Raw genomic sequence first — 24,542 nt, 5'->3', positions numbered from 1 at the left:
GGGGGGGGGATCAATTGATAAATGGAAAAAGTGTTCCCTGGGCCAGCTGATAATTTTGGACAGTGAATGTATCATCAGATCATTCACATTCCTGTCAAGGTTAACTTAAGAAAACACAACTTCACAGCACAAGTTCTCACTGTGTGTGAGAACTTCAGCATACTGTAAGCATGCTGAAGGACAATCCTGGAAAAAGGCTGAACTCCTTGTCTAGTACTATCAAGAAGGAGAACTATGCAATGCCCCATTTCACAGTATGTGAATTCACAATATCTCATTTACCTTGCCCTTATCACATGTCTGATTACATTATGGAAACCCTTACATGGCTTCTTATTTCTCCTGCAGTAAATAGTATTATTATAGTGATGTTTAGAAAAGAGAAATCACCACCTCATGGTCTCGTTAACTTAAAAACAGCATCATCACTGCAAGACAATCTTTTTGGACATGGAGTCAGGGCCAGATAGAAAAACCCCTTTTGTCATGCAAATTAAAAAAAAAACAAAAACAAAAAAACCCCAACAACAACAAGAAGAAACAACAACAACAAACTCAACACCCCTTCTGTTTAAGTCTTCTTCCCCACCAAAAATATCCAGGTCTGGCAACACAGGTCTTCACCCACAGCATGAAAAGAGTGCTGTTGGCAGCAGCAACAGCTGCTGAAGTTCTTCTGGAAGGAGCTGAAAGGCAAGAGGGGAACCATTTCTGACCACTTCATTCTCCGGTTCCCCCTGTGCTGTCAGCAGGAGTCTAAGGTGTAGCTGTTGCTTCCAGACAGAAAAGCACCATTTTTTTTCACCAGAGGGGCAAACCTGTCAACGGATGTGTTAATCACAGGTTGTTCCTTTCCAATGCCCCAGGCCAGCTTTCCTAACTGTGTGTAAAGCCTTGGACACAGAGCTCAGCAGCCCAAACTGCTGCCAAACAGGGGCAGGGTATGGAGGCAGAAGCTGCAGTTCGTTAAGGAAAGGACTGTATCCCAGCTCCTGAGCACACTGGCTTGCAGATCAGACACATCCCATCAATAAAGTGACTGGAATTATCTTGCCTCTGTGAAAAGAAGCCTTTCCCAGATCTTTCTAGGAAATCTAGTGTGCAGCCATGACAAGAATGACCTTCTTTGTCCTAGTACTCTTGAGAGACTGTAGACTTTGCTACAGTGGCAGAAACCAAGACCTAGGCCAAGAGTAAACACCATAGCTCCAAAGCCTCTTCAAAACAAAGACCAGAAATTATATAATCACTATGAAAATACACCTTCCTTTGCACTGTCCGTTGTTCTTTGTTACAAAAGTTACACTGGACTGTTGTCTTCTTTTCTAATTTTCAATTGCCTATTGTTTGAAGAGCAATACTTCAGACCAGTTTTGTCCTTTTCTGCTGTAGCTACATAACACTTCTTCACAATCAGTGGTCAAAATGATCGATCAGAATGAAGAAAGTGCAGCAGAAATTCTGGGGTGGCAAACCCCTTTATTCTCAGGCTACAGCTCACATGGATCCCCCTCTTGTGTCTTGTGGTAGGAGAGCTGTGATGATTTCTGAGAAGTGGTGAGCCACTGGAAGTCAAAATTACTTGAACAGATATACCACAGACCACATGGGATCACATCCTTTGCAAGCTTTGCATCCAAAGACTGTGCATTTTATATTGCTGACTAATCAGGGCGGTTTGGAAAGCAGCAACACTGGACAGGAAATCCAGCTCTGAAGCTAATCTCAGTTCCAATTGACCTCACAATCTAAGAGCACAACACTTGCTTATTCTACTAACAATTTCCATCCCTCATTTATCAGGCATACTGAGAGCTCTCATTTTAAATCAGTGTTTAAAATACGGATCAGTCCAAAAGAGGTCAGTAAGCCAAACTGCACTGATCACACAAAATACCATCTTTCCCACCCTTAAAAAAACCAGGTATGATCAGAAACCCAAGTACTGAAGAATAAAGCATTCCATCCTTACTATTTGGTGAAGCTGTTCAACAGCAGTGCTGTAAAAGCGCAAGGATACAGAAAGCCACCTCTTGGGAAACAGCATCCACACCACTGCGGGTTGAAGGCAAGGATTCCGACAAATATCCCATAAGCACACCACTTAGTGTGTCTGACTTTACAAGCAGTTTACTAAATCTGTCAAACACAAAATCCTCTAAAGCACAATCACTGGAAGAGATCTGGGGAAAACTCACAGACCACTGAACTGTCATGCAAACTGAACCACTTTTATTTATCCAGCAGAAGGGGGCAGGAGAGGGAGGCAGGGAAGGGAAAGAAAACTGGGTAAAGCAATAGTTGGAGCAGAACACATACATAAATGACTGCACAGAAGTCTTCTGCTTCTACTAGACCTCGAGGCACTTCAAAACACGGTCAGAATTAGCACAGTCCTGCACTGACTCTGTCTCCCAAGGTTGTTAGTTCTTGTGTGCAGAAAGAAGCAGCTAAATGGGAACTGCTTAACAAGTACTCGTACTGAACAAGTTCTGCTTATCAAGTGCTTTTTCCTGCTCAAAATTTACAGCAAAGAAAACATGTTACTGATTCACTTCAGTGCCAAAAACAGCTGCAGACTGCAAAAGCAATGTTTATCTTATATCTCCACTCCCCTTCCAGGAGAACTGTTTGTCAATCACGAGAAATAGCACTGTTCCCACTTGAATATATCAGACTCCAGCCCTGCAGTTAGACCTGGAGGACTTTAAAGGATGTAGTCAGCTCAAATATTTTAAACAAGTTAATAAAAAGTGAAGTTATTGTAGCGTGTGCTTTAAATAAATTACAAAGATTTTAAAAAAAACCCAAAACAATAGTACTTTCTCCCTCCTGTTTACTGGATATTCATAAGGTTCTTGTCATGAGGGGAGAACTTATTTCTGAAATCAACACTAGCAAACATACCAGCTCTCTTCCCTACATCCTTCTTAGGTCTCTCCTGGCACACTCCAGCCAGGAATAAAGCAAGATGGGAGTGTGTGGCTGTTTCCTCAAAGATGCCCTGCTGAGTGCAAGGAAAAGGAAGCTGCTCATTTGGATGCAGAGGGGAAAACGGAGGTACTTTCCATAGGCAGACAAAGAGCAAAACTGGGAAAAGGAGCCAGTGGGTTAGGAGGAACTGAGGCTGGGACTAAGGAAGCAAGGTGACTAAGAATCCAAGCTAACGGAGAACAGAAGAAGGGAGAGGGGAAAAGGGGTAAAGAGTGAAGGGGGAAGGCAGATTTGAGAAGATATGACCTACAATTTTCCAGACAAATAATGCTGGGCAGAAGAGGGAGCAGAGCCCAAACATTTTGGAAGAAGGCCAAAGGCAGGGATTTAGGCGGTGGAGACTGTGTCAGTGGGAAGACCAGAGGAGGAGTAGCTAGTGGGGAGGAACAGGAGGTCTGAAGAGTAGAATACTAGGATTTCTTTGTCAAGAAGGTGGGATTAAAATTAAATGCCTGAGGAACAAAAACTGGGACTGAGAACCAAAATGAAAGTGGGGTAAGGAGCTCTGGATGAAAAAAGACAGGATTAGGACAAGGACTGTCTAGAAATAGGGAGTAAAGGGACAAAGAGTATATATCCTCCAGACCACTGCATCCTTCCACTGTCTGGCTTAGAATCCACGTTTTCAAGTCTCACCATCCCACAGCTGCCAACAAACATCTGTGAAATCCACTGTTGTGTCCTATTTCCTCTCCATAAGGATCTACACAGAGAATGATAACTTAAGTGTTGCTACCAGTTATTCCACAAGGGCACGAGACGAGTTCTCTGGTGGACCTAAAGGCTCTAAGTCTGTTGATACATCCACATAATACAAAGTCTTCATTTCAGTTGACTTTGCAACCTTCGTAGTGTTCTTTTAACATGACCATGTACACGATATACACACGGGAATAATTACTCAGAATTGAAATGTGACCATCTGCAGCATGAAATGAAACATCTGCATTACAGCAATGGTACACAACATTTTAGAACAGGAAGAGAAGATTATGGCAACTGAGCAGAGCAAAGGGGGTAGTTAAGATAGCAATCTGTAATCCTGCAAACTGGAACTTGACCAGGATGTCAGAAGTTACCACTCCCTTCCAGAAGCTGTTGCACAATCTGTAACAGCTGAATGCAAATGCAACTCTCGTTAGTGTAAAGAAAATCCAGAATAAACTAATTCCCTGATCATTAAAGAATCACTACCATTTTACAGATAACTTTTCAAAGTACTTTGCAATTTTTCTTATCATTCTACTGACAGCATGAGTCCAGAGTCATGCCTAAGCCTCAGAGACATAGGCTGCCAGTAGAATAGTTAACCATGCAGCCATCCCAGCTGCCCGCTCAGCCAGTGCTCCAGGGGCAGCATCCTGCACAGACATGTTAATTTTGAAGCTGAACCCTAAATCTGCCACTGAATAGTGACAAATATCATCAGAGCAACGCATGCCTTCTGGCAAAAGTGTTCTGGCAGCCCCTAAAGCAAATATAAAGCAAACTACAGAGGCAACAAAATAATACTATAAAGCCACATACTCCAGGCTATTCTGGCTCGCTGCATTTAAAGGGATACTGCCCAATAAAGTCTTTTTTAAAATTTGTCTTGAAAAAGTATTTTTGAGATGAGTAGAAATTTGATATAGTTTTAAGATGTATCAACCATTTAAAAAAAACCACAAAAACATGAATATTGTCTGACTGTCAGAAGCCCAAGTCACTGAGTCACCATACAACTCAAACCAGCCTGTTAAAAAATGACCACTCTGAGGTGACTCAGAGAAATGGAAAAGGCAAACACGCAAAAAAGATAAACATTTCCAATTAAGAATTTTCTACAACACAACAATTCTTTTAAGTGACAGTGTCCCTTTAAGTAGAGATTATTTTGCTTTTCTTAAAGCCACTCTTAGTGATTTTGATGGGATCGCTGTCTCTAAAGAGGCATTAGGAGGAGAGGCAGGAGGCAGGAGAGGTGTAGTGGAGATAGCATTAAACAGGGATAAGGGTCTGTTAAGTGGAATTCAGCATCACCCTTTTACAGCTCCTACTCTATGCACATACGAGTATGGGCCAGCCCTGATGGATAAAACCAGCAAGAGGGTTTCAAAGTCTCTCTGCAGGAGATACCCCAGGAAAGAATGCCAGAGGGGCTGAACAGTGAGTGAAGAACAGGGCTAGCAAAGGACTATCACATCAATATTAGCACAGGGGAGCTTGGCAACCAATTAGGCCTACTAAGGAGAAAAGTCTCCCACTTTGAAATTTGATCTTGGGTGGATATTCTTCACTCAGATGGATGTTTTTCAATAAAAGTCTATCATGCCAGGACAATTTGGAGTCATTCCCAACACACAGGTAGAGGTAGATACTACATGGGACAGCCTCCCAGGAGGAGGAGAAAAAAAGACAAAAGCTTGGGCAAGTCTGAAGGATCAAATGCAGAACACAATGAGCCAGGGGAAGACTTCTAGTGATGTGTCTTGGATCAGTCCTAGAGAGTGTGGATCTCTTACTCTGCGGAGCTGGTCTGTAATGCACTCCCTCAAAAAACCCCACAGTTTAGTTCAAGCAACTTTATCCCTGAAAGACAAATGAGACTCTCAGATAACATGGCAACTGAGCAGACTTTGCTTTCTCGTGGATCTCCTGACAGACAGATGTGTTCACTTTGTAAGAACAGATTTTGGGTGATTACACCAGCAGAGGAAATTTTAATTTTCAAGATGGGCAAATGCTAAACAAATGCTGTTTGCAACTCAAAAGTTATCCACCTCCTAAGGGATTCAGGAAGTAACATTCACTAAAGAAATGCAGAACCATGGTATAGAGTGATGATTCTTAAGTGAAAAAAAGAGCTAAACAATGTAACATGTTCTTAGCCCTAAATGGGATATTAAAACAGTAACATAGCAAGAACTTTTTAGCTGTGTAATGATGCAAACTGGACTACTGGAAAATAACAGCAAATTCCAGCAAAAATGACTGGAACTCTTAACAGTAGATTCTTTCCTAACCTTACATTAAGACAAAACAAAAAAAGAAGACATATCTGTCATCTATAAGTGTTTTCAAAGTCCCTTGAGGGAGCATTTTGGTTTTGTTAGATTGACAACACTCTGGCTTTTTTTGGAAGAAACAAACAAGCCTCAAAAGGGCAAGAGGAAAGAGGCAATGTCATGACTAAACCTTGACACTGCTGTTTACTCTTGGGAGCAGGTCAGTTCTGCAGTCCCCTTCACGTGAAAATATTTTCCTAAAGAGAATTTCAATGGTAGAGTTGGACTTTGCAAAGTAGAAGCAAAAAACTAGAATGACCTTCCATAGAGTGAAAACAGTAAGCAAATTTTGAAATAACCAGCACTCTGGAAAATAGAAGAGGGAGCCTTACACATGGTTTGTGGAGCATGCCAGGATCTCCTCTTCCTGAGCTGGAAAAGGGGTTCTGCTATAATCAGTCATGTGCAAGGGCTATTTCTTCTTGTTTGTGAGCCAAGGATGGGAGAAGTAGGTGAAGGGAAGGGTGGGGAGGAGTGTCAGCAGGGTTAGTGTCAGCAGGAGGTTCAGCCATACATACCACCCAGATGCAAGTCGATGAGGTCACTGTAATAAGACTCTCCCCAATAGTCTACAACAAGGAATTGGTGAAGACAGAGTTATTGAATCAGATACCCACCCTAGCCCCACACAATCAAAGCAATATATGAGAAAAAGACATAGAAACAAAAAAAAGGCAAATGAGAGACAGGCAGCTATAGACGTGGGCACACACACATATATATAAACTATAGGTCTCTCTTTCTCTGTATATATACATATATGTACACACACACACAAATGTTCCACAAACATATATATTGGGGAAGATGAGGAAAAAATTTCCAGCAGGCAGGCAAGGACTTCCAAGGGGGAAAACCAAGAAGTCTACACAGAGACACTTCACCTATTTCTGTCTGCACCAGTACCTGTCACTGAGGTCTCTCCTGTTCTCGCTGAGAAAAGCAGAGTTAATCTTGTTGGTTTCATGCTGAGCAATATGTCAGAAGGAGACAGTGTAATTTCTTAGGTCAGCTGCAGGAAAGGTGTAAGGATTGATTTCCTGGAGGTGGGTGAGTGAGGATGTGTGTATGGGACACGGGTGGAAGGCACTGACTGAGCGCCAACACGAACGGCAAACGCTCCGGTGCAGGAAGATGGGATTGCGTGCTCCTGCTGATGCAGTCCCTGTGCCAGGGAAGAACTGCATAGCAGTGTGGGGGCACAGAGATGTGTATTTCCACAGCTCCTAGAGACAGGTGCACAAGTCTAGGGTTGTGGAACATTTTGTTGGGAAAAGACAGATGGGAGAACCGAGAGCAATATTTCTCACTGCATACGATTCACTTGATGTAAAGAGGTGGCTCTTAAATTTTTCGGTATTGATCTGACAGTAGGAGATGTTTTCCAAGCTCTTAAAAATGACTATCAAGGTTTATGCTAAAAGGAGAACAAGAAAGGTTCCAGAAATTTCTGATTTGACATATTTTTAAGTTAATAATTGAAAAAGCTAAAAAACCACTCAGGAAATCAAAGTCATTAGCATGTCCAAACAGGCGAATGCACTATAATACAAAGTACTTTTGTGTTAGTAACATTACCTTAAATTAATTAACTCAAGGTGTCTCTTGGGACACCACAGAAAACTGGGAAAATTCTTCACTGAGATCCTGCTTTACCTCTGCAGTGAAATATCATGATGCAGGAGGAAGGGAAGTGGGGAAGGAAAAAAGGGGACAACAAAAGCTTCGACCACCTGTATATGACAAACTTGCCACCTGAAATAGAGCTTACATTGTCACTTGAAATAGAGCTTACATTCCAAATCATTCATTCTTGCTATGAATGCAACTATCAAAGGCTGAGATTTTCAAAGATAATCACAGAGAACATATTAAGGCAATTAAATAATCATAGGGTGTGAGATCATTTTCAGAATCAGAAACTAAATGCTCAGTTGAGTATTCGGCTTTTAAAAGAATAGAAGACCAACTGTGCCTCGGGAAAAGACAATGAAATAGCCAGAAGGTGCAATTATTTTGTCAAAAATTAAAGTTAATGGTGACCTCCAAAATGTTTCTGAGTTTGATTAGCTGAGGAGGAAGTATCATCCTCTAAAGATTCCAACTTGACAACTATTAGAAAATGTGCAAAATTCCTGGAAAGAATACAGAGCTGTCTGTGCCCATTCCCAGGATCTAAACTAACCATAACCTCTCAGGAGGACAGCAGGGCATGAGCACGAAGAATTTATTGACAGTCTGCTCAGCATAAGTCACTTGACAATAACATACTACGGATGATGCAAAATTGATGGAAAATAGAAGCAAAATTATTCCAAGTAAAGAAACTTTTTACTTAGAGTACTGGTTTGTGTTCTTACCAGTCCAACTGAAAAACACTTATTTCTAAAAATGGAAAGCGGTCCAGATCTGAGGAAAGTTAACAGAAGACCTCTACAGGAGAAAAATTTGAAATTCTTTGCAGACAGGAAAGATGACTAAAAGTCAACATACTAAAAGATGATAAGAGAATTAGTTCAGATGGTCTTCTCTCTCTCTCTCCTTTTTTTTTTTTTTTTAAGAAAAATAAAAGAATCATTACAAGCTATAGAATTCTCTTCTGTCAGAATTTTCAAGCAGTGGGAAACCACTACTAACACTAACTAAAACTCCATATTTCAATGCCTGTCAGTGAGTGATTTGTTCTTTCCCTACAGAGCCTCGTAAGTTCTCCTAGAACCAGTTAATACTGGTTGCTGTCTATGGAAGAACCATTCTTTCGATCCTGCACTGCAATCCTTCTCTCTTTATGTGGACAAAGTATGGGCACAGGAGACTCCCACCCTCCCCCACTGCTTCTCATAAAGTATGAGCTTATAAAGAGATTTTTTTTTTTTTTTAATATGGCAACACCACTTAATAATTTTTTCAATTTATCTTTCCCTTTTCAAACTTCTATTTTCATGGTTTTATTAGGGGAGGGACTAATCAGAGACAAGGTCATTACTCCGCATCTTTACACAATGGATCCTTCTGAATGCAGAGTTGCTGTTAGATCAGTGTCTTGCACAATGCAGATAACAAGAAAATTTTATTGCCCTCTTGAATAATTAATGGATATTGGAGGCAGAAATTTATTGTATTTAGGAAACGTGATGCCACAGACCTTTTGTTATTCTACTGCAAACATATGTAAAATGTCCAGAAAAAGGAGGCTCTCCATAACTACCTGAAAGGATGTTGGAGACAGGTGGGGGTTGATCTCTTATCCCAAGTAACAAGCAACAAGTTGTGCCAGGGGAAGTTTAGATGGGACAGTAGGGAAAATTTCTCCATGGAAAGGATTGTAAAGCACTAGAAGAGGCTACCCAGGGAAATGACTGAGTCACCATCCCTGGAGGTATTTAAAAGATGTGTGGATGTGGCACCTGGGGACCTGGTTTAATGGTGGGTTTGGCAGTGCTGGTTTAATGGTTGGACTCCTAATCTTAGAGGTCTTTTCCAACCCAAATTATTCTATGATTCTATGGCCATGCAAGAGTAGCTAGAGAGGTGAAGCATGAAATTATTTACAATCTTGTGTTTCAGGCAACACAGGTTAGAACACACCAGGTTTTTGCCCCAACAGAATGTGTTCCTTGCTGATCACCTGAAATAAGTGGAAGAGTTGAGGATGGTGAATTCTTTATGTCAGAGTTAAGCTTCTGTAAACATAATGTAGGACCTGTTGGTAGAAACATGTTGCAAGAGCAAAGCATGCCCTAGAAACTTCCTGAAGAAAAGAGGTTTCAGCTCTGCCAAGTGTGACCTACAATTTCACAATTGTGCTAGAAAATTCTCCAATACACAAGTTCATCTAAAACTGTTTCCATTTAGGAGAGCCGAGAGTGAGAAGTTAGTTATACAAAGGTTTAATTCTGCAGCCTCCCATACAAAATACTAATTCTTACTTTTGGTCATATTCTTCCCTCTCTGAACACTTCTTAGGCATTCTGTCATTCTTCAATGAGAGAGCACTCTACCATGAATAATGTTCTCTCAGCTGCTAAGATCTGTGACTTGTGCTGGCATGCCTTACATGAAAGATGGACTTCCAGGTGAAAAGAAGAAAAATGGAAAGATCTATTAGATATAATGGAGCTGGGCTTAGTAAGGGCAGTAACTGGCAGACCAGAGAACAGAGTGGGGCTACACAGGAACACACAGCATAAGGAAGGAGGCACCACCGCAAAGACAGAATATTTGCACAAGGCTATTTTTCTGAACCCACAAATGAAAAAGACACTCTGATCATAAAACCATTGAAGTCCTCAAGACTGCTCTTCACATCCGTAGTACCTATTTGCTTTGGTGACCACTCAGTCCTGCTGCTTTGGCATACCCTTACGGAGCACCGGACACACCTAATTCTGTCCGAGTAGTAACTGATGGGAAGTCCCAACAGACTTTTTCTCTCATGAACCTTCACTGCTTAATCACATTCCATCTTCACAGACACAGAGGTGGCTCTTCAATCCAAGCAACAAGCAAGCATTTTCCAAACATCTGTTCCACCATTGCCATTTCTGAACTCTGACTACCCTTGCAGTCAGGTACATAATCCTGGCCCTGTCAGGTGTACACACACTGCATTTGCCTGTTGGATATTTGACTCCTTGCGATTGAGGATTTTTTTTTTCCAAATCATTATACTACTATCAGCATTATCTGAAACAGGTACTCCTCCACTCTTATGCTTGCCAGATCAGATGATACTCATTCAATTTAATTTCAAGTACACACAGTCTTTCTTTAACAGCTTGACATGGATACCTTTCAGTACACGTGTGCATTTCTGCTCTGCACAACTTTGTCGGAAGTAGCCAGTGTGCTGGGCTGTGCAGTGAGGAAGATGTTCTGTGATGGTCCCTTGTAAGGACACTGCCTTGATAATCCAACAAAATAGAGAAAGCACACAGTTTCACAATTATTTCCTTAACATACAAACAAGGTTCTCTCACTGTGACAACTTTGTGTGAATGGCAGGTAGGAAACCCCTGCAATTTTCTAGCTGTAGTACCCAGTAATACGCAGAAACAGTCAGACAGCCATTATTAGTAGCTGGAGCATTACCTCCTAAGCCTCAGGCAAAGGTCAGTGAACTAAGTCTCTGCCAATAGGGAAGTCCCAGAATTAGAAGAAACACAGGAAGAACAAGGTCTTAGAAAGATAGTAGAAAAGGGAGAATGGATTCACATTGGACTCTATCTCTAGGCTATAACGGTCCAATTGCCTCTAAAACCCAAACAGCTATGGACTACTGCACAAGCACTTCATAAGAAAACATGAGAAACAAACCAAGTTGTGATGGATACCTGCTTCTCCTCGAAGGGCCTTCTCCACAGCAACTCCCCTCTCCTCGAGTTGCCTCTGCTTCTCTTCCACTTGTTCAAGCTGTCGCTGGATAATCTGTTCAGAGAAGAACGGAGCAGAACCTCACCAAAAGCAATTCTCCTGCTCTGTCTGCAGCACACATCCAGCACTGAGTGACTTCAGTCAAATTCGCCTTCCCAGAAACAAGTATTTGTATTCAAAAATACACTGCTTCAAAAGCATCACAGGCCCTCCAGTAACATCCTCCCCACTCCATTGCATCTGATCCCTTAACTTTGAAAACACCTTGGCATTCACTTATTCGCTACAACTCCTATCACCTTCCTGAACACTGAACTCAGCTGAGCCCCTAACTCGAGTTTTTAACAAATCCCATCACCTACAGATGACATCCATATTTTCTAGTAGATTCTGTGGTAATTAAAGGTTAAGTTGGTAACACTTCATCAACCAGCATAATCTAGCAATGATAGGTGCAGCTCCATCAGGTATTATCTGAGTATCACTGTTCCATTCAGTGCATGATGCTTCACTCATCTCCAGATAGAGAGATGCTACGGGCATTATTGTTATAAATGTAAAATCATCATGACAGGTTTCAGCCACTGCTCAGTGGCATGACAGCAAATTCGAAAGAGGGAGCAGAACCAGGGGACACTCATCCAGACATAGAGGAAAGTTCTGTCTCTGGTTTCTTTTCTGACACACTCAGGACCATAGTGTTCCCACACAGAGTTAACTATCTGCCATGACAAGAGGACTGTGACTGTGAGACGCTACCTGAGCTCTGTGTAACCTCTTCAGCTCCTCTTGCTTGGCTTGTCTACGGGCAGCTTTCTGCACCCGCCGAGTCAGCTTGGCGTTCAGCTCCTCTTCTGTGTAGGCCCTCTGAAGGGAGGAAAAACAGGAGCGCATCTTATTTACATGTTCAGGGGTATGGGGGCAGGGGTGACCATTTTCTCTTCCAAAAATCTCAGGAGGGAGGTGTTCTGTCTTTGCCATGGCTGTGTCAAAAGTCAAGCTTCTGTAGGCAAAGGTGTTCACAGTGCAGTGAGCAACAATTTCAAGATCAAATCAGGAGTGAAGAAGCATATAAGCCAACTGCAAAGCTGTGCTTTGATATAACATCCCACCCCAGCCTTCCACAACGATATGAAAACTCTCCCCAAAGATAAAATCAATTTTTATTCTATTTCTCAATAGATTTAGCCAAAATGGATTTAGTTAAATCAATGAGTAGTGTGTAGAGGGGTCATTTTGATTTTGTTCTAAATGGGAGTAAATGCTTGTCTACATGAACAGTTACAGCATTACTATTATTATATTATTATTATTATATTACATTATTATAGACTACTGTAGTTGTCACAATTGGAATTCCCCTCTCCCTATTATGTTTTGGAGCAAGAACTTCCATAGTTGGGATTTACACTGCTAATGACACCCTCTGTAAATTTGTGCAGCTTTTCAGTGATTCAAGAAGGCAAAAAGACATTTGAAAGCAGATTGACATTCTGGTGTGAGATGGGAAATCAAGAGCGACCCCACAAAACTTGCTGGTATACAACACAAAATACAACCCTTAAACTAAGATTAGAATGTGACACCACCAGAAGCCATTCAAAAGGAGAAAAGCTATTTTTGTAAAAATAGAGAGGTTTCCCTCCTCTTCTGCCAGTGAAACTAGTTTAAAAATAAGTCTTTTTAACATTACTGAAATTGGGTTTAGTATCTTTTCAGATACACCAGTTGGATGTGTTGTAGTCTAGGAGGGCTTACAGAGTTTCATAGAGTCTTAAGAGTGTAAAAAAAAATTCACAACTGCATTAAGTGAAGAAAAGGACTGTTTTCTCAGGTACAGGTGTGTAAGCCTTAAGGGACTGCTGTAAACAGGTGTATTTCACTTCTGGAAAGAGATCTCCCCCTTTAAGAACAGAATTTTAAATCATACCACCCTGAAATTTGCTTGATCTAGTTATTGTACTGCCACATTGGTCAGTCTACCTCTGGTTTATTGTTCTTAGTGAACAGAATTCAAGGTAGGATCACAGCTCAATTAAACAACCCTCAGGTAGGTCGTTGGCAAACATCATTGCTAAAGCTTCAAGAAGCCAACACTTTACCCTTTCTTCCTTTTTTTTAAAGCATGAAATCCACAATGATACCCAAATCAGAAGGTAAAATGACAGAGGGTGTGACTTTCCTACCCCATGTAACACTGTTGTGACTGTGAAGACAGGACAGTAAGAATTTCAGAATGCAGCAACTGCCTTGATTTTAGCTTGATACAGAGTTTCACTCAGATTGAGCGAACTCAACCATTTTGAAGGATGCTGATTAAAGTGCGATGATTCACTTGAACTTACATTCTAAATATTATAAAAAAATTTAAAAAAAAAAAAAGAATATGCAAACATATTAAACTGCCTCGAAAACCAATTTGCTCTGAAGCTCACAGATCATCCACATCACTGTACAGTGGTGCACTGATAAATACATGCATTCTGACCAGACAGACATTTCGGAGCTTAATGTATTTTTGGTAGACAACCCCTACAAAGGCTTTGCTGCCCACGTCTGCCACCATCTCAGGCATGCACAGTCAGTGTTGGTGGTGTTAGTGCACATGTGGTGGGGAGCTATGGATTCAATGGGTTAATACAGGGACATGCAATGCAACAATGGCCAGCTAGTGGGAATGGAGACACTACCTTTGACGAGTATGATCTCTTGAATGCCAAGGCGTGTGGTACATAGATCGACTTTAAAGGGGGAATGGTAAAGGAAAAAAAAAAATAAAACGCACAAAAATGAAGCAAAATCAGTTCAACATTGAAAACAGATGCACAGTAATAAAACAAAGTGGTTTTTCAATGAAACAAATTTATGCAAATGCTGAACATGACCCAGACTGATGAAGCACAATGGAACTTCTGCCCACGAAATCAAGTTTCTAGCACTCTGCTGAAGGCAAGTAGTTTTGGTAGCCTCTTTAAAGACACAGTTAACCTGGAAATACCTTTTTCTAGAGAATTATTTGGCCTTTATCTACATACAGCTTTACTGTCCACTGAGCAAGTACAGGAACAAAATTTTGGCTTAGGATTTGGAGTAATGACTTAGGCTGGAGGATGTTTCGTCTGAACTGGCTCAGCCAAACATGTATTACTCTGTCACACAACTTTCCATTTACAATTTGATTTACAACCTCTCCTTAGGAGTTGTGTTTATTCCATAGTTTTAAGTTATCTATATTTCATAGAAATAATAATTTGAATTTAACTAACATAATAAATCTTCCTCACTGCTTTGTGAACTAAGAAACAGCAGATGGACTCAGAGTGCATTATGCGTCCTTGCAGTAATGGAATCTCCTTGTCTAAAAGGAGAGCCTCCAAAGATCCTGAGGAATAAAACTGTGGGAAAGGAGGGGGAAAATGAGGGAGGAAAGGAGGGGAGAAAGGAAGGGAAAAATGAGAGGGAGGAAGAGGGGGAAATCACTGCTTTCTCTATCCAAGGATACTCTACACTACCCTGCACCCAAATATGAGGCAAGTAAGGTACTTAGCATTTAGAAGAGAGGTAAATTTCCCTTCATGCCATGAAGTACAGAAGGCATTGTGCCACTCGGGGTGAACAGACAGCATTTTGCACTTTCACATTCAAGTAACTAAAACCAGTCACAAATGAAAAGCCAGAGAACAACACCAGCATGTTTGCAAACTCCAGTAAAAAGCAAGCTACCTGTGGCAGTAAAACACGTCTGACCACAACACTATGATTGTACAGGAACAATGACAAACACACACAACGACACGCACCTACAAACACGAGACCCACAGGGCATTTACATTAGGAATTCTTTGCAAGATGCTTCTCTTGAAGACACTACATTAAACGACACTGAATTAATTCACTGCTGACCACAAAGAACAGGCTAAACAGAGCAGGCTGTCTGGGAAGCAAAGCTCACTACAGTTATAAAAAAAAGCAGCACAAACAGAATTTCAGTTCAGAGAAGGGGTTCACATAAAAGTTATGTAGCACACACAGTAAGTCAGTTCTTACCCATAATGAGTAGCATGCAGTTTGTAACTTAAAAATATTAACCCTTTCTCCAAATCAGTACAAACCCAGCTTTGTCAGTCTCGAAGTTTGGTTACATTTCTTTTGACAGCAAGGCATTCCAGTGTTTGCACATATGTTCTACATCCTTGGACAGGATGCAATGAAACCAGGTAAGTGGTGTTCTCACATTTGTACCCTCTAAATAAATGCATTCTCAAAACTATTCTTTAGAAAACAGGCAGATGCTGAGCAAACAGATTCCTAATGTAACTTCATCAACAGCAAATGAGAGAGAAGGAGGCACCACCACCATATCCTTGGCAGAGCTTGCAAGACAGTTTTGGTATTAGGATTCCAGGCATCTGCCACTGTCACTTACAGTCCTCCCCAGTGCTTAGTGATATTTTTTCTGCAAAAACCATTTTAAGTCTAAGTAGCTCAGCACAGAAAAAAAAAAGTGACCATTAAGGCACATCAAAGTCTGAAAAGACCTTACTGAGGCCTTGGCTCCTTCTGAAGGAGCTCACAAGATAGAGCAGGAACTCTGTAACTCTTATCTGAACCCCAGGTATTGGCTATCTGTCCTCTGGTAGCCCCAGGTACCTCGTTCTTCTGCATCTCTGGGAAAATGCAGTATTTCTCATGAAACGCCTTGAGGGCATGCAAGGAGGAATGGAAGGGGGAGAGAAAAAAGGGAATAAAATAAAAACAAAATAATCTTCCTCTCAGAAGAGATCTAGACCAACTAGGGGAAAAGATTAAAAAAGAGATAAGTAAATATAGAAAATTCCTATTAAGTTCATCAATTCCTTCCACCAGCTTTAAATTCATTAGTTATTCTAGTTCATTTTACTATATATACATAGAAAGCATTTCATATGACACTTCAATTTGCAGTATTTCCACACCTTTGCCATTTGAGCCAAGTGTCCTGGCACCTGAGCCTGATTTGTGAACACTGGAGGACAGGTTTGAGACAGGAGCCACAGAGAGCCTGTGACATTACCCTCCCAGATGGTCTCTTCTTGAGCTTTTCTAACATGTGTACCAGGCACCACCAGGGAGGGACTATGAGAACACAGCTTTCATTCTTCAGTACTAGAAGAGCCTTAGTGTTTGGGGGGGTCAATAAAATCTCTACTTATTCCTCCAAACCTTGCCAATTCTGCCTAGTGGAGCTTAGAGGCTCTCAGGAATGAAAGAAGGGCTCTCCATTACTATGATCAAAAAGTTCCTTAAGTTTTTCCCTCGTTTTTGCAGTAATAGTGCCATTCTTCTTCAGGGATCTGCTTGGTAGAGTGCCATGGGATAAAGCCCTGGAGGGAGGAAGGGGCCCAAGAAAACTGGTTAATATTCAAGGATCACCTCCTCCAAGCTCAGGAGCAATGCATCCCAACAAAGAAGAAGTCAAGCAACAATGCTGGTCACAGAAGGGAAAGGCATGGGTTGGCAGAATGAGAAACTGCCTAAGGTAGGAGAAGGTCGCGTTTGAGACCATCTAAGGAACCTGAAGGTGCACAAGTCCATGGGATCACGGGTTCTATGGGACCCAGCAGAGGAAGAGCCTAAGCCACTATCTATCATATTTGAGAAGTTGTGGTAGTCTGGTGAACTTCCCACTGACTGGAAAAGGGGAAACATAATTCCCATCTTTAAAAAGGGGAAAAAGGAACACCTGGGGAACTACAGGCCAGTCAGTCACCTCTCAGTGCCCAGCAAGAGCACAGAGCAGATCCCCCTGGAAACTGTGCTAAGGTACATGGGAAATAAGGTGATTGAGGACCTTCACTAATGATGAGGTTGCTTCACGAATGGCAAATTGTGCCTGACTAATTTGGTGGCCCTCTGTGATGGTCTGAGAATGGACTGAGAGCAGCCCTGAGAAGGACTTGGGGATGCTGGTCATAACATGACCCAGCAATGTGCACCTGCAGCCCAGAAAGCCAACGGTACCCTGTGCTGCATTGAGAGAGCTGTGACCAGTAGGTTGAGGGAGGTGATTCTGCCCCTCTACTCTGCCCTCACAAGACCCCAGCTTGAGTACTGCATCCTGCTCTGGGTCCTCTGGGCCACTATCCTAAAATCAGACTCTCAGAAAAAGTGAGAACTATCTCATTGTAATGTTTTTGCAGTAACATTACAGCCAGTGAAATTTACTCTTCTGACATTAAATCTGTTTTCTCTAGATTGTGGAGATGTTCACAACAGGGACAAAATTCACTCTTCTGACTATAATACTCATTGTATAACGATGCCACAGTGAGACAATGGATCCTTCATATGATAACAGGGGAGAGTAGCTTGCAATTGTGAAACCAAGTGAAACCAACTTATTTTAGTCAGCCAGTTTACAGGAAAGTTGGTTCCATGGGAGAAACAGTAAAACCAACAACATTAATCATCCAAGTTTCTGATGTGATTCTCTGAGTCTGTGATGTGCGTGACACGGGATGCATTTCCCATCTACCTACCTCTCGTTTGGATTTCTGGGAGGAGCGTTCCAGAACATCATCACTGGAGAGGTCAGAGTCCTCTGAGAAACTCAGGTGTTGACGGAGTTGTAAATCTGAGAAGCCGGGAATAAAAAGGGAAGTTAAAGGAGCATTCCAGAACTCAGTTATAAGTTGTTTGACTGAGCATCAAAAGTACTTAGTCCTTTCCTGTCAGTCTCAGTTGTTTCACCTAGGATTCAGAGTGATCAGAGCAGCACTGCTCCACAAAATGATCAGGATCACTTTGAGCTTTGACCTAGAAGAGCATCACTTTCTTCAAATGTTGTTAGAAATAATGATCATGATGCTCCCTCTGTACTGTGTTAATGCTCTTAGGACTGATACAGCACTTGGATGAGAGCAGCTGGCACTGTTTTGACTCTTTGTCCAAGGCCAGAGAAATGTTTTCAATCACATTTATGGCTAACTTATTTACTGTATCCCACATCACCATTAAACATCTCTGCCTGCAACTGATGGGCATGTGACAAATTTACATGAGGTTGCAAAATCCCTACTTCATAGATCAGAAAGTTGCCAGTTCACTGAGAACACAGGAATAACTGCATCTCTGCAGTCTTCAGCTTCCATGGAGCCAGGTGGAGAGAGAGAAAGAGAGAGAAAAAAGACAGACCACCCAAGAAAAGATGAGGATCAGATATTAAATAGGGAAGTAATGTCAAAAATTCCAACTAATAGTGCTTATTTCTCAAATCTGCCTAAGGCAGAAAACAGATTCGCTTTGTACATGTTGAGAGTGAAACTTTCAGTTAAGGATCCATTTTTCCCAGTGGATACCAACTCATTCTGTCAATATGCAAACATACAATTCTAGTCCCCAGCACTTCCCCCGATCTGCCCATTTGACACTGGGGAGCAGCATTATCAGCACAGTAGCTGAATGACAAAGCAAGCCAAACCTACTTTCAAGGATACCAAGGAGCAGGAAAACTACACGGTGCAGAGGCACATGTCTGTTATACCTGCAGCTGTAATCAGTGGAGATGCTTTGTGCTTGCCAGAATCCACAGTGGCACTACTCGAGGGAGTACTCGGGCAGGATTTGTCGTCCGTCTTTTTCTTCTTGTCTTTCTTATACCCAGAGAAAACAGACTTCCATAACGACCGGGGCTTTGTTGCTTCCTCTGTCCCACCACTAGATTTGTCGGAAAGCCTGCTATCATTTTTGGATTTCTTCTCCTTTTTGTTCTTACGAGGGGAGAAAATAGAACTTCTTTTCTTACTCTTCCCACTGGAGCCTTCTGAAGAGCTGACAGACCCTTCAGGTCCCGCCATATCAGCAGGAGGAGTGGAGAACTTCTCACTAGTAGAATTATGCTTCCGTGTGGATCCCTCTGCTAATTTCAAAGCCAAATGCTTTGGAGACTCATAAAACAATTCTTTGGTCTTCAAGGGCATAGAAGATGCCTTTCGTGCCCTTGTGGCCGCAGTAGCAGCAGCTGCAGCCATCTCCATATCTTTCATCTTGCACAACTGCTTAGCCATGGCATCACGTAGAGCCTGGCTCTTGACAGACTTCTCTCTGGCTCTCATTCTTTCTTCAGCAAGCTCCTTGGCCTCCACAGAAATCTCCGGGAACAGTCTCTTCTTTTGATTAACCCCTCCTTCCATTGAGGGTGGACCACCATTTTCCTTGACCAAGGGCAAAACAAGTGGTTTCTCTGGCCTTGGCCGACTGGTAGGAGGGGTAAAGAACTTCTCGTGAAGGCTTGAGTCCTCTGTCCTGTCATCATACGTGTCTTCTACATCATCAGCAAACGGAATCTCATCCACACTTTCCGCAAAGGACTTGCGCACGTCTTCCCTCTTGGCCGGGGCTGTCTCCCTGGCAGCAGGGGCTGGTTCCTGGTGTCGCAGAACAGGAGGTGTTGACGCTGGTGTTGGAGGTGACCTGGCTTCAACCTCGTTCTGCCAGAGCGCCTGGTATCTCTTTCTACGCAAAGTGGCTGGTTCTTCATTCTGAGGAGGTGGTGGGGGTGGACTTGACGGGGGAGTGAGCATGGTAGAGTCAGAGGTGTTGAAGCTCTGGCTCGCCATAGTTCTCATGTTAGATGAGCTCTCCTGAAGGCCAAGTCCAGAACTGCTGGATACATCTCCCCGTACTTCACCAGAAATCTTTAGCTCTTTTTCTGATGGAGACTTTGGAGTGAGTAGAGAAATCTGCTCATTTTCTAACTTGGACAGTCCCTGTCTTCTTGGGGCAGGCTGGGGTTTCACAGGATGGATCCTTTCATCCCCTGAAATATTCTTGCTATTAAAACTCTTCAGAGGAGTTGTCTCAAGAGCAGACACAGTGAAGTTCGTCTCTGGGCGTTTGTTTCTCTCTACCGGGGTGAGCCCTAAGCTCCTCCGGATCTCAGCACTCTTCATCCAGAACTCTTCCACAAGGCTACTCCGTTTCAGGGCTTCTTCTGCAGTAGTAGGGCTCCCCAGTTTTTCCACCTCACCATCCTGGCCCCTAAGGACCAGTTTGGCCAAAGGAGTAGACGTTAAGGCTGGGACAGGTTGGAAACATACTGGAGGTTCCACCGGGGATGGAATGGATGTTTCAGCAGAAGGCAAAGGCTGGGAACAGATAGGCATCTGAGCAGATTTTGGTGACGAAGCCAGTGTTGTTGCTGCTGGCTGACACTCTGCTAGTGACGTAGGTGCGATGGTTTCTGGTGATGCAACCGGCTGGGATAACACTGGAGACGGTGGCACCAAAGGGCTCTTAACTCTCCTTTCTTTGGGAATTTCATCCTTTGGTCCTTCCTCAAGAACGAAAGGCTCAGGAAAAAAGCGTGCCTCTGGGGATTTTATTGCATGGCGTACTTCAGCCAGGGGATCTCGTACATCCTGCAAAAAATGAAAGAGGAAAATATTCTCTCTCCCTTCAAATCTCCAACTCTGTGTATTGTGGCAGTCCCTTATCTCAGACAGATTTGAAGCAAGTCTCTCCAGGTCTCACCTGTTACAACACTTCTCTGCTGACCAGTGTCTGCTGCCATGCTTTCTTAAAGCAAGGGACACTTTCTCTTTTAAGAGTAAATTAGGTTGCAGTTCCCTTGCCCCTTAACGGTCTGAGAAATTTTGGTTTTCATCTGCTACACCCATATTTCTAAAGAGCACAATTTGTTCTTCTACAATTTAACCCTTTGGCAGGGGACTCCTCTGACTGAGATCCGGTATTATTCTTTCCAATGGTATCTTTTGCTCCAGCTTTCTTTTGAATGCAGACACGTGACCACCAGAGCATGAACCTCCCTGTTAAACACACAGGTCTTGAGAACTGCATTCAGGCATTGTACTGATATAAACAATAACTCTGTCTGACAGAACCATTAGATGGCCCTCAAAAAAACCAAACTTAATTTTAATAGAAAGTCAACGTTGCCAGCAATTGCTGTCAGCAAACCAGACTTAGCCCATGATCTGTCCATGGTAAAAGTAAACTGGTTTATGTCAAAACCCTCTAGGATGAAGTATCATCTTTTAGTAATTCCTTAAAAACAAACACTTGGAGGGGAAAAATTTGAACTGAACATTTTAAGGGTCATGTGCTTTCATCTCTTACACACCAGCAGCTACAAACACCCCAGTACACTTGCAAGTTGCCTCCCAGAGCTGACAACATGAAGACCAACATGTGACACGCCTCAATTCCTTAAGCTGAAGTATGTTGAATTCTGGAATGGGGAAGTACTGCTTTGGTTACTACTATAATTTTAAATCTGGTTTTGGTACATAAAAGACAGCCAGACTAGGACAAATAGGAAGCACATTAGTTATGGCTCCCCTCATTCATCATGTACACCTCTTGTTAACTGGGCACTGAAATTAAAATATCCCGGATAATTCTTTCTGGGCTTTGTGATGGGAACTGGTGTGACAGAGCTGCTACACTCCAAAGATAGGTAAAAAAGACAGTACATTATATTTTAAGTATAAATAAAGTTAGATTTCAAGATCAATGTAAATTTTAGAGACAGGAAAGGAGCAAAGCCCACTGCTGTCAGCCCTCATTAGTGTATCCAACAAACTGTTTTACTGAACTACAGGTGGTAAATGGAAAATATCAAAGATTCCCTTTCTTACCTCTGCTTGTTTTGCTTTGGGACTAGCAGCTGGAGACAGAGGAAGAACACTGTCACTAGGTGCCTGGATAGGGATGGATGGTTTGCATGGATCTAGGGAAAGCAAAAATGTTCCAAAAACAAAAGAGACCATTAATATTCTATTTTTTTTTTTTTTTTTTTTTTATGTTACAGCATGTAGTGACAAATTTCTCAGCTTTTTACAAACTCTAGATTGGACATCTGGAACATAGACAAAAACTTTTAAATATCCAAAATGGAAAACTTTTACAAGAAAAAGCAGTTACAGGGGTTCTCACATTTAGGAAGCTGTAATTAATGGATTCAGAACATTCACCTCAAAATGCCAATGCAAGTGCATGCCTTGCCATTGAGAGGAGCGAGACGGTTCAAATCTAAGAGTCTCTTCTCTCAAATCCCACAAATGTACCGACTATCTCACATGCAATCAAAATCATTCAAACACTGATGAGAAAGCAACTACCTTCTGCCACACTGGAAGAAGCACCTTCTGCTTCTTCTTCATCTTCTTCATCTTCAGAGACCTTTAGCGTTGGCTGTTCTACACCACCCTGGCGTAAACGAAACTCTGCTTCTGCATCAGATGCGATGTCATCTGATCACGGATGGGGCAGGGGGAAAAAAACAACCAAGAGAATTTGAATACAAATCCATCAGGACACAATGCTTCCTTTCTATTCACAAGGTGCTAATCACTTTCATAACCTGAACCCCTAAATGTTTCATTCCTTTTCTGGTGTGATAATTAGTCATTTAGGCAGTCAATGTAAGCAGTTAATGATTGGACTGTTAGTACAAATAGTTAAATCAGTAACTGAAGTCCTGCCTTATCTGTTTTCTGGAAATTTTTCAATGTTTTCTGGCATATGCAGGTAATTTTACAACAGCAAGGGAAGGATTCTGGCACAATACTGTAGCCCTTTCCCAAATTTACTTCTATTTCTGTTATTCATCAGCATCAGTACAGAATACGGACACAAGACACTGGTTACGGAGAGAAGACATGAGAAATTTGTTTAAAAATCCATGGCATTGAGGTTCTGATCTTTCTTCTTGTCACTCAACCAAGGCTCCCTCTTGACTAGTCAAAACAATCTCCCACATCACTAAAAATAATACCACATTTAAGTAGCTTCACACAAAGTATTTTCTGCCAATACAATTGTGTTCACACAACAGGTTTAAAGGCTGCACACGGTACCCTACCATCATCCAGCTCTGCACCCGTGTCTCCCTCTTCACCTGCCTGCCCTTCTGTGTCTGCAGGCTCTGTGCCCAGCTCATCCTCCACATCATTATCCTCATATGGAGCTAGAATATATTCAAATATTGAGAAAAAAAGAAAAGAAGACAAACACTACACAGTGAAAAGGTTCTACATTGAACTGTACCAACAGTTTATAGTCGAGATGTTTATTAATTACTGCCAAAATAAGAAATCCCAAAATGTGTCATCTGGAAGGACATCTGTGGTGAAAGGACACTTCTAGACTCCAGTGAATCAAGGAACGCCTGCCCTTGGGGAGGCTCCAAGGCATTTACAGTGAAAGTAGCCAAGGCTTTTCTGAGCAACAGGCCTTGTGAAAAATTAAACAAGAAGGGGACTAAGAGGACATCACACCAGGATAAAGTTTACTGTTCTTCCAGGAAGATTGGTTTTTCCCTTTACCACACCAGAACAGTCACCACCTCTTGATAGTGTATGCGCATTAAGTCAAAACTGAAATCCCACCATGTACCATGACTGTTCATCTTGAAATTGAAACAGGTTTTGAGGATGTAAGTCAGAGACAGAGTCTAGCTCTGGGATTTACCATTATTGCATTTGGAAACTGTTTAATGCTGTGCAGCTACTGCAGTCTTTGGTAATAAGGTCTAAGAAAATTCATATGCTGTACAAGTACGTAGGGCACAAACTGAGATAAAGTAATTAAAATAATACATAAACTTTTTTCTGTCACAGATCATTAATTGAGATATTTTTAAATATTTTAAATTACATATTAAAAACTTTTTTTTTCTTTTACAGATCATAATTTGATTTGCTGGGTCAAAATAAAGAAAAGGTCCTTGAACTGGCAACTCTGAAAATTCTGATATCTGACATTACTACTTGTGACAGAATTTAATTACAGGGGGAGAGAGATAAGACCAAAGTCTGGGGTCTAAATTTCATTATTAAATGATACTTCTAAAAATAACCACTTAAACCTTATGACACATTATCCCATATCTAGTGCTATGGATGATTTGTCTTTTTTTTTTTTTTTTAAACATTTTCATAAACCATAATTTAAATATAAAAATTTAAATATTAAATATTCCAGGTTTTTTCCCCCCCACAGTAGCATTGGTCAACTACAGTTTTGAAAGTGTGCAGTGAGTTATTATCAATTCATGTTCAACAACATGCAAGCATTTAACTCTGTTGTACATCCTTTGGAAATGTGTGCACAGTCAGCATGTGTTAC

General features: G+C 41.7%; 1 protein-coding gene across 6 annotated transcripts in view; it reads right to left on the bottom strand.

Moving 5' to 3' along the window:
- MICAL3 (microtubule associated monooxygenase, calponin and LIM domain containing 3) overlaps positions 1 to 24,542 on the bottom strand; it is a 169,122-nt gene that overhangs the window by 11,289 nt on the left and 133,291 nt on the right. For 4 of the 6 annotated variants that reach the window (XM_027905472.1, XM_027905480.1, XM_027905490.1 and 1 more), the window contains 8 exons: positions 23,278 to 23,382; positions 22,535 to 22,666; positions 22,052 to 22,143; positions 18,937 to 20,812; positions 17,933 to 18,027; positions 14,105 to 14,155; positions 12,174 to 12,281; positions 11,375 to 11,468 (listed from right to left, as the gene is read on the bottom strand). In XM_027905472.1, the coding sequence (XP_027761273.1) occupies positions 11,375 to 11,468; positions 12,174 to 12,281; positions 14,105 to 14,155; positions 17,933 to 18,027; positions 18,937 to 20,812; positions 22,052 to 22,143; positions 22,535 to 22,666; positions 23,278 to 23,382 (2,553 nt within the window). Of the gene's footprint in view, positions 1 to 6,559; positions 6,611 to 11,374; positions 11,469 to 12,173; positions 12,282 to 14,104; positions 14,156 to 17,932; positions 18,028 to 18,936; positions 20,813 to 22,051; positions 22,144 to 22,534; positions 22,667 to 23,277; positions 23,383 to 24,542 lie in introns of all 6 variants that reach the window. The other 2 variants (XM_027905499.1, XM_027905518.1) reach the window with 1 other exon arrangement.

This window comes from Empidonax traillii, unplaced genomic scaffold, assembly GCF_003031625.1.
Source record: "Empidonax traillii isolate 1590-97213 ecotype Southwest subspecies unplaced genomic scaffold, ASM303162v1 scaffold25:size3598162, whole genome shotgun sequence".
In the NCBI taxonomy this organism is placed as follows: Eukaryota; Metazoa; Chordata; class Aves; order Passeriformes; family Tyrannidae; genus Empidonax; species Empidonax traillii.
This window is presented reverse-complemented; position numbering and strand designations above follow the sequence as displayed.